Source organism: Rhopalosiphum padi, chromosome 2, assembly GCF_020882245.1.
Source record: "Rhopalosiphum padi isolate XX-2018 chromosome 2, ASM2088224v1, whole genome shotgun sequence".
NCBI lineage: Eukaryota > Metazoa > Arthropoda > Insecta > Hemiptera > Aphididae > Rhopalosiphum > Rhopalosiphum padi.
The window spans coordinates 42,846,987-42,857,621 of record NC_083598.1 but is presented as its reverse complement, the minus strand read 5'-3'; the positions used below and the strand labels follow the sequence as shown (position 1 = coordinate 42,857,621).

The window sequence follows — 10,635 nt, the reverse complement described above, 5'->3', positions numbered from 1 at the left end:
ATAGAAATATCAATTAATTTTTTTTTACTATATGTAATAATATATTACTTCTAAAATAAATAATAAATGCATCCGACAATACAATTTACTATTATTTTTACATATCAATAGAAATCAAACATTTTTCATTTAAGTTTACCAAGTTCAATTTGATAACTGTGATTTATTTTTTTTTTTTTGAAATTACGTATTTTCTTATTTTTTAAGGACGTTTATCTATCACGGATACCATGTATTGTAACTAAAACCTACGCTGTGTTATAATATGTGTAGTATCTATATAAAAAATAAGTTTTTTTTTTTTTCATGTACCTACGATATAAAGTATTGCTTACAAATTATGTGTACACTGTTCCTCAACTTATTTAACAAGCTATACTATTTAATAGTATTTGATACACTACACCTTAAATGAAACTCTTTATTAAGTACAATTAAGCAATAATTAACGCACAATATTAATAGAGGGAAGTATAAGTTACAAAATAAATTACGCTCTATAAAGCGTATGTCTTTGAATTTAATACATTAAAAATACTTAAGAGGCCGCTGCACCAGCATTTGTTTTCTCTGCCTATCTCACACATAATATATATATATAGGAACAAAGATGTTCCGTATTTCCACGATTACTACCTCTGATTCAGTTTAGGGAAAAAGTGCCTGTTATATATTTTATAAAGAAGGCATTTCCTCATTTCCTGTGCATTGACCGGGTAGATTTTTAATATTTACAATTTTGAATAAATTAATTAATGGTTAAAAATAATCGAAATTATTTTAAATCAAAACATACTTATATTTATAAAAAATGTTAATATTAAAAATCTATCCGGTCAATGCACAGGAAATACTCTTCTTTATAGAATATATAATAGGTGCTTTTGCCCTAAACTGAACCAAAAAGCCGTTATCGTGTAAACACGGAGGCGGAGTATCTTTGTTCCTATATTATGTGAGAGATAGACAGCGGAGAAAACAAACGCTGGTGTAGCGGCTCCTTAAATACTTAATAGGTACTTAAATCCTAACGATGAGCACTTACCCTTCTTGGTGCGTATTTTTTATAGTTTATATTTAAGTTTAAAAGTATTTTTTTAAATTTGTACTAAAGAATTATAGGTAGTAATACAAAAAGATCATTTTTAAAATACGATAACCTACGCCTATTGGCCTATTATATTTGTTATAAAAACACTAGATACTTATTTTAATATTATACATATTTATTAATTATAACAATCCACATTTTATAATTATTATTGATTAAAGTTGTATATTTAATATAAGACAAAATAATTTATTTATAAATACCATGATTGTATACAATATTATATTATTGCATATTAAAATGAAAAATGAAAATTAATTTAAGAAATATCAATGATTATTTTAATGGTCGAATTAAATTGCATACAGGATGATTCTTTTATCGAAAGACACTCATTATTTAAAATGCTATTAACGTTTTAAAAATATTTTATAGTCATTATGCAAAAATAAAATAGTTTTTAATTTTTTTTTAAAACTACATTACAATACATTTTTAATTTATTTTTTAAAAGTAGAATATTTTTCTTAATACTTTATTGATTAACTAATTTAATTTATGATTTGTAAATATTTAAAGTTTAAGTGAGCGGAGTGGGACGGCATAAATAACCCTTCAAAATATTTGCCTCTGATCATCTGAATTTTAAATAATTAATTATTATAACTAATATAAACTATTTGTTGAAATTGTTATTTTGTGTAACAATATTTTTCTACATAATACAAAATTAAAATTGCATGTTATCATTCATCAAAAATAAAAACTTAAAAAATGATAATGAAAAATATATTGTTATGCAACCATTATAAATTATGAAAACTAATTTTTAAAATCGTTAATAGTTGAAATAATGAGTAAATGAGTAGTTATATTATATAAATATTATAAACTATAACTAAGTAGGTTTGAGGTGAAAATATTATTAGTTTTAAATTATAATAATCATTCTAATTTCTAAACGATATAAAAACACGGTCTACACAGTTGCCAAGGTTCGAAGTTTTCATAATTTTAAATAATAAACGTTAAAATAGAGATTACCTACTCAAAATATATTCATTTATTTTTTTAACTTAAAAGAAATTAATATAAACTCTAATAATTCTTAATTATTTATTTGTTTGGTATAATATTTATTGATAGTTTGACACATAACAAAAAAGTTGAAACCATATTTGTACAATATCATAAAAAAAAAAATTGTAATACATTCCGTAAATAAAAATAAAACGAAAGAGAAAAATATTTAATGTTTTAATTCAAGGATATTGTAAAAAAGTATTAAAATATTATTTTTCTAACACACGTTAACGCCGAACTACCAGATAGAACAGATATCTTATTTGATGGGTTTATTTACCTATTGAACCACTATATTATATTTTATAACTATACAGAATATAGTCATGTAAATAGGCGTATAATGAATAAACGGGCATTATCATTTGAAAGCGGATGCCTGGCAGCGCTTTGTAAATTATGCTAATGGTTCCAGAAATGAAAAACAACTATTTTAAAAACGAATTTTTGTTTGATTTCTCTTATATTTATGTATTGAACGAGTAGTCGGATACATGATTAGTAATTAGGTAGGTTTTATATCAGTAGATTCAAACTTCCGAGACACGAAGCGGAGAAACCATTTAACCGCATGTATTGGTTTTACGAAGATTTTAGTTCAGAATTAAGTTCTTAGAAAATGTATATGCCTATAGCTTTACACTTGAGTAACTAAAGAATGTCTTCGACCATAGTGATTGTATTACACATTATACCAAAGTGGCTTGTTGAACTATTTTTACTGAAGGAGTGAAGATTTGAACATAACATCTAACCCACCCATATTTAAATGTACCAACCTATACCAAAACCGCTCGCATTATACATTCACAAATATACAATGTTGAATCTTAATAATGTTACTAAATTTATACCCATTATTGTGAGTATATTTAAACCTGTTATCTGCAATCTGCAACTGACTACATCGTTGGCGTATTGCTATAATTTAATGTGCTATAGTGTCGCGAAGTTTTTTGATTGGAAATAACAAAAATAGTAGGTATAAATTATTTTAATACTTATTGCTCATTTAGATTTAAAACATTCAAACATACAGGATACAGCAGTGTAAAACAAATGTATACCTACGAGTGCAATCCTTTTCGAACACCGAATCTACTACCGATCGACTTGTATGTAAGGATATATATATAGGTATTCAATATTTCAATCGTCATGATCAGATATGTTTCTAGCTTGAAACTACCTATATAATATATAGGTATATGTTTAATATAATATTATAATATGACTATAATGTCTATATAATCCTTACATATTTATACACATGGTTTACTCACTATATTGTACATAATATATATACATACTGCCAAAGTGCCAAATTATTTTATTGTAATTGCAATTTATTTCCACAAATAAACAATATTATATATATTATGTAGAAATAGTCATTTTTTTTTTAATTTGAGTGCACTTACGCCCTCTCGAATGACGCAAAGGCAATGCCCTCCTATATTAGAAAAATAAATAATTGTTTAGTTACGTATAACGTGTGAAAGACGGAATGTATTTAAGAATACAGAACTATACAGTATACGTGACTACGCGTAAGTGATAGTAATGAAATGAGAGGATGTGTAATATTACATACTACGATGTTCCATGTTCATTATAAAAACAAACAAAATGTGATGTTTACAAATAATATATATATAGTTATATAGATATCACTTAAATTATCTAACCTTATACTGAAATGGAATATTAGGTAGGTACATACCGATATAATATGTATAATTGGAGTAATTGGACAGAGGACAGCTATATGTATATGTTAAGCATAAGTTAAAGGCGTATATATAGCCATTGATTATATATTATTAGTATTTATAATCAATGATATAGCTTATATAAGCCGCGGTCTATAAAGGAATTAAAAACGTTTTTTAATGATGAAAACAGTCAAAAAATGACATAGAAGTGTAAACCTAGTTTAATTGTAGTTTAAATATAAATTTTAAACATAAATAAACAACTCGCATCCATTAAATAACCAATCTACTCAATGACAAGGTACAAGTAGTCGACATCATCTTAATTGACTTAATCATCAATCATAAATGAGCAGTTTACGGAACTTTGTTACTGTATCGGACACCCATTTTAGAAATGTTTTTCTTTTAGTTTATGTATTTCAGTATATTGGTGTTCTGAAAACGATGAAGTCAGAATTTGTCAGGCTGAACAATAATACGCTATCTGATAATAGGTACCACCATAGCCCATAGGCGGCAGGCGCCCGGAGGGGGGGCAAGCTGGGACATTTAAATTAAATTACATTTACTATATTATAAATTTATAACAAATTGAAAGTGGTTATATGAATAATAGGTTACTATTTTAAAAACATTAGATTAGATTATTTGCATTCGATTGATAATAGTTGTTTTAAAATACCTAGTAAAATTATAATATTTCTCCTTAAATCCTAACATTGCCCCCCCCTCCTAGAAAAATGTCTACGGGCGCATATGGGTACCGTTATTCATAAACAAATCGGCCATAACTTCGGAACTAAGTCTAATCATCAAATTCTGACTTCACTGTCGTTTAAAGTTTATGTACCAAATAACCTAACTACCTAGGTATATAATATTAAAAGACAATAGAAATTTTCGACTTTTCTAAGTTTTTTTTTTTAATGACTATAAAAAAAAATTACTATCCAAATAAATCTTTAAAATTTAATACAAGGTTTATTATAAGTTGTACTTATCGTAGTAAGAAAAAATAAAAATCGTTAGTCACAATTTTTGTTTATAAGCATTTAAAGTTCAAATGTTTACGAAATATATCAAAGTCGCAAAAATTTGCAAAGAATTTTGAAGTTTAAAATTCATAAAATGTTGGTGATTTATATCTAAGGTTAAAAAACCCAATACAAGGTTACCCATAAGTTTTCCTTCAAGTAACTGTGAAAAAAATGCCAGCGTCAATTAGAAAACAATTTAAGAGCGTATGATGTATGAAATGTAAATTTTTACGAAATCGTGTAAAATAATGATATATTACAATATACAATATTATACAGGCAATAATAAAATATATCCTACTAATTATTATTGACTGACAAATCATCTTCCTTCAGAATCGTTTTTCGTATACAATGATACCTGTCATTGCATTCAAATTTCAAATTTAACACATCCATTATAGTGACCACTGACCAGTGACCTACTCTTCATCTCTACTATAGATACAGTAGAGGTAGAACGATACCCACTTGCCCACCTTTTTATTTATGCATTAAAAAAAATAATAAAATAATATTCTATACATAGACCTATAATGATCTTTGCTTTGTAATGATTTTAAATAATTTATTGATGAATTAATAAAATCATTCATATCAGCCTCATGTTCAATGAATAATGGTTTATTGTATTTAAGTTTGCTTAAAAAATTAGTTTATAGGTCTATGATTCTATACACGAAATATTTCTCCATGTTGATCCATTTTGTGTGCATATTTTTGCTACTTGGCCAGGGGCCAGGACCCCTAGGGCCTAGCCACCTAGTTCGCACAGGCAGAAGTTCGGTATCGGTACTGGCTGTAGCACTAATTAATAAGTGTGACTACTGTACGACTGTGTAAGACGCCGAGTCACTCATGATAGAAATATTTCTATAAAGAATATTACATATTACATATATTTCTATAATTATATACAAATGATTACATGCATATTATGAATCATGAATTCATGAATGCGTAACATTGCGATTTGCGATGGTTAAGGTTTTTATTTAATCTCTTATCACTTTGGGATAACTGAAATCTGATATATCGGTATCACTCAAATACCTAATACTAAGTATAAGGTCTATGGTAATTCAGAGCCCATATCACCGGAGTTATCACAGTATCACACTAGCTATGGAACAACACATGATAGACAATCACGAACACGAGTAGCCCGTTTGCAATCAATTGTACTCAGTAGGTGTAAGTTGTAAATTATTCAACGAAACACGAGTATTGGTCATATCAAGTTACAAAATACAAACAAATTTATTACTCAATCACTACCTAAATTGTATAACTATTAAAAAAACTGTTTGAAATGGCTTCAACATCAGTGTCTAAAGGAACATTTCAACCGGTAAGTTTTTCAACTTTTATTGCTATATTAAAAGTTATAGATAAAAACTGTTTTACATACCTATTTTTATTTTATATAGTTTAATAGTTGAGTTTTTTTAAGAAAAATAAACAATAATAAATTATAGGTATTTGATTTTTAATTTAATATATATTGTTAACACACAAGATATCAATATTTTCATTTTAATTTTTAAATTACAGAACTTATGATCAATATTATTTTTGTAGACGATAGGTAAATAGATTACACTACTTGATTCAATTAAATTAAAATATTTTCCTATTATAAATTAATAATAATATTATTCAGCTTACATTTTTAAATTCTTAATGATAATATCATAGTTATATTATAATTTATTTTGTACCTTATATATTGATAAATAGGATTCTGATGTCCATATTACATTCGAAGATCAACAAAAAATCAACAAGTTCGCAAGGCTTAATGCACGTGTTGATGAATACAGAGATGAATTAAAATCAAAACAAGTATGTTAATTAGTTTCTTATTATGTAAATTTTATCTTGATTAATCAAAGTTATAAAATTTTAGTTGCTTGTAAATTAAATATGTAAAGACACTAGTAGACTGTTCAATTTTGTATCTAATTATTTTATTTTGTAAATTGTAGTCCCAGTAGAAATACTAGAAAATTCAAATTAATATTTGATATAATTTGATTTATAATAAATAAAAATACTTACACGTAAGACGTTCTAAGACTAATTCATCTTCAATTGATTTGTGTAGACAACATTAAAGAATCTAGAAGATGCTTCTGAAGAGTTAATGTTATTAGACGAGGATGATTGTCCTAATCTTCCATACCTTTCTGGAGAAACTTTTGTATATTATAATCTAGAAACTGCACAGGTATGAAAGATATAATTTCTATTTTTATTGTGAACAATAATTTTTACTATTATTTGATGTGATATTTATATAGAACAATTTGGAAGAATTGAAAAAATCTGTTGAGAAAGATATGAAGGATATTGAAACGAAAATCAAAGATATTTCATCTACAATGAGTGATTTAAAAACACATTTATATGGAAAATTTGGTAACAATATAAACTTAGAAGCTGAAGATTAAAAAAAATATGTTTATTTCTCTATTATAATGTAATAAAATTTCTTATCAAACTAAAAATATAATCACATAAGTATATTTATATATAAAAAACTTATAACCCAGCTTTCAATTAATAAAAAAAATATATAAACTTATATTATAATTTCATTTATACATTTTATACCTATTAAAAAAAAAAAAATAGTATTAACACAATAACAATAATAAACAATTTAAAAACAATTATAAAGTGTGTATTTGTATTCATTGATTATGGTAATTAAAAAAAAAAAAATCAAGAGTTTATTAGTTTAAAATGCTTTGGTCGTTGATTTTTAAAATAATATTACTAGAACCCAAATATTTGGAAATTCAAGTTCTATAATGTGTTAGATATGTTAAACGATTGAAAATAACTAAAATATTTTATTGAAAATTTTAATAGATAACAAAAAAATAATATCCTTTTTCTGTATTGACTTTACAATGTTATTGGATTTTATATTTCCTGGGATACAGAATTAAGTTTCAGAAACATTGTAGCCTTTTGAAAATAACTTGCGTTTAAACTTGGTTATTTATGGACTGTTGTTAAAATATTATTATCATGCAATAATTAAGAAACAGTTATAAAAATGTATTTGGTCTTAGTACTTAGTGGCCATGGTGGACCGACAACATTAATGGTGTCACAGTACCACATACTAAGCACAACAATTGTAATGGGTTAAAAGTATCACTGCCACCTCTAGAAGCTTTGACCATCAACTCTGGAAGTACATGAACTGTAGCAACGTACAAAAATGTTCCTGCACTGAACAACATGGCAGCTCCGGTGGCATTCATGGATGACAATGTTTCTTTACTTTCCTGAAATGTATTAACACAATAATTCAATAACTGTAAACAAAAAGAATAATTTGTACAACAAATGTCAAGTACCTGTCCTATGCAAAAGAAAGTGAGCAATGCACCTAAGGGTGCAGCCATAGAAAATACTATCAGGTGTCTACGTATTCTTTTTTTGTCAAGTCCATGGTGTAATAGAATGGTGACTAAACCAAAGGCAGCTGGTGCTTTATGTAACATTATTGCGACAAAAACGATCATTTCCACTTCTGTTTGAGTTGAGGCAGCTGCAGCACCCAAAGCGATACCATCAGCAGCAGCATGCACTACAAGACCTAGAGTAGCTGTCATACTACCAGAGTTACGGCTGGCAAATCCGGCTTCTACATCTTTAATAATAAAAAATATTAGTCCTCAAAAATAAATCACTACAAGCGCATAAATTTAATAAATATTGCCATAATGGTTATTGAAACATTTTTTGATGCTTACCTTTTGTATATTTTGATGACAGTTGATCTACTAGCAACATTAGTGTAAATCCTAATACTAATGTAACTCCAATAACTGAATGAAAATTAACTTCACTGAAATCTACTGCAACTGTTATATTATCAGTAGCTGTAAAAATCAATTTAAATACAAAATAAGAGGAATCATTTTTACATGAATGATATAGATTAAATAAATAATTGTAAGTCTTTAAAATATAGACATAAACTCATTTGCATCATAGTTAATGTTTTAATTATACTATTGTTAAAAAAAAGTAGTAACTTAGAAAATACATAAATATAAAAAGTGATATGTATAAGGTTAGTGGAAATATGAGAATACATTTGTAATTGGTGGACTACCAAAATATTACAATTATTTATAATTAGACCATACACATTTAATAATTGATATTTTAAAAAAGAAGAAAGAGGAGTAATTTAATTTATTAAAAAAAATAATGATTACAATAATACAATACAAATAAGCATTTGTTGAACTAGGTATATCTGAAAATAAAGGGTATTGTTGTGTCAGAAATTTGAATGATTATCTAACCAATTACATATAAGCATACAAGACTTAGAATCAAATTAGAGACCCACCACTGGTTCAACCATCAGTTAAAATTAGGTATATTATACATTAAAGTAATATAAATTAGCGTAGTAAATGTTTTATAATTTTATTCATAAGGTATCAGTACTTCTTAAATCTGTTTAAAAAAATCTTTTGAACAGGATGAAGTTAATTAGTAACAATTTTATTTATAAAAAATGTGTCAAGTTGACTGAAATGGGATAAAGAAAAAACCTTAAGGAATCACTACAATTATCAAAATATCATTAATAAGTAATTATTTATTCGTCATAAACTAAATACCATAATTACTCAATTGATAATATATTCATACCTATTACATAAAATCAAATTGCAAGCTTAGTGAAAAGATTTTGTGTAATGTGGAGGCAATAAAAAATAACACACCAGCATCAGAGAATCACATAAATTATAAACCATAATTAACTATTTGAACATGGGTTGAGACAATTACATTTCCATATGTTAATAGAATGAATCTCAGGGCTTTCTAATATTTTATTATGGTGTTGTGCACTTTTTGGATATTAATCAATATAATTTGACCGTGCACAACAATTTTTGGTAGTTCTTTTTAATGTCGATATATATCTTAACTCCATAGTACACCTACATATTAATCAATGAACAAACTTTTGTGTGGTGCCACAGTCGAGTAGAGGGAATGGATTCCTTCAGGTATTATCACAGCTAACGCAGTCCCGACAAGGAGGCCAGCTCCGAATAAGGATACGAGTTCCAATTTGGCCTACAAAACACAATATAGGTATGTCATATTACATTAGTTTAGCACTGACATGGATCGTACTTACTTCGGACATGGGCATCACTAGCGGAACACTGCCAGATAAATAACTGGCAACCAACATTAGGACAGACAGTAGCATCAGGAACGTTGATTCGTCCATGGCGGTGAGTCTCAAATAAAAACAATCACGGATTTAAAACGGAAATGCAGAAGTGCATTCGGTCGTGGTGACTTCAAACCGACAACAGTGGTGAGCAGCACCGAACGTGGGATTTTGTTTTCTCTTTAGGAGCGCAAAAAACATGTTTACACATTCAGTTGTTTTGTTTAATTAACGGGGAAGTTCAATCACGACTAATTGTTATTCGTGTAAAGTAAACAACAAACGACAGAAGAGAATTTTTTTTTTAAATTGTGCTACGCCGCCACATCGTGGCATGATAGAGCACTAGAGCAGTTACTGTACACATATTAGGTAGGTCATACCATTACCTATTTAAAAATATATTACCAATATTCATACGAAGAGAAATAATTTTGACAATGTTTAATAAACGTACTGATAACTGATATCCAACCACGGTTATAGCCACGATTAAAGACATAATTTTTATCACGTACA

General features: G+C 27.1%; 2 protein-coding genes across 3 annotated transcripts; one reads left to right on the top strand and one right to left on the bottom strand.

Moving 5' to 3' along the window:
• The first annotated feature begins 6,030 nt into the window (after window positions 1-6,030).
• LOC132920668 (probable prefoldin subunit 4) lies at window positions 6,031-7,476 on the top strand. The gene is made up of 4 exons (XM_060983229.1): window positions 6,031-6,240; window positions 6,630-6,734; window positions 6,997-7,119; window positions 7,193-7,476. Exons 1-4 carry the CDS (start codon window positions 6,202-6,204, stop codon window positions 7,340-7,342), a joined length of 417 nt encoding a protein of 138 aa, XP_060839212.1. The 5' UTR covers window positions 6,031-6,201; the 3' UTR covers window positions 7,343-7,476.
• Window positions 7,333-10,562, bottom strand: LOC132920667 (zinc transporter ZIP9-B). Of its 2 annotated transcripts, none has more exons than XM_060983228.1 (5): window positions 10,078-10,562; window positions 9,899-10,013; window positions 8,663-8,791; window positions 8,264-8,553; window positions 7,333-8,191 (listed from the first exon to the last, which is right to left on the bottom strand). In XM_060983228.1, the coding sequence occupies exons 1-5, from the start codon at window positions 10,171-10,173 to the stop codon at window positions 7,976-7,978; spliced, it is 846 nt and encodes a 281-aa protein (XP_060839211.1). In that variant the 5' UTR covers window positions 10,174-10,562; the 3' UTR covers window positions 7,333-7,975. The 2 variants fall into 2 exon arrangements, with proteins under 2 accessions (XP_060839211.1, XP_060839210.1); XM_060983227.1 differs by having other exon boundaries at window positions 8,264-8,559; window positions 10,078-10,559.
• Window positions 10,563-10,635: the final 73 nt, after the last annotated feature.

Coding starts and splice junctions, on each gene's coding strand:
- LOC132920667 (XM_060983227.1), bottom strand. CDS start 10,173: ATGGACGAATCAACGTTCCTGATGCTACTGTCTGTCCTAATGTTGGTT. Junction 10,014..10,077: donor TAGTGATGCCCATGTCCGAA/GTAAGTACGATC, acceptor TGTGTTTTGTAG/GCCAAATTGGAACTCGTATC. Junction 8,560..8,662: donor GTCATCAAAATATACAAAAG/GTAAGCATCAAA, acceptor TTATTATTAAAG/ATGTAGAAGCCGGATTTGCC.
- LOC132920668 (XM_060983229.1), top strand. CDS start 6,202: ATGGCTTCAACATCAGTGTCTAAAGGAACATTTCAACCG. Junction 6,735..6,996: donor ATGAATTAAAATCAAAACAA/GTATGTTAATTA, acceptor TGATTTGTGTAG/ACAACATTAAAGAATCTAGA. Junction 7,120..7,192: donor ATAATCTAGAAACTGCACAG/GTATGAAAGATA, acceptor ATATTTATATAG/AACAATTTGGAAGAATTGAA.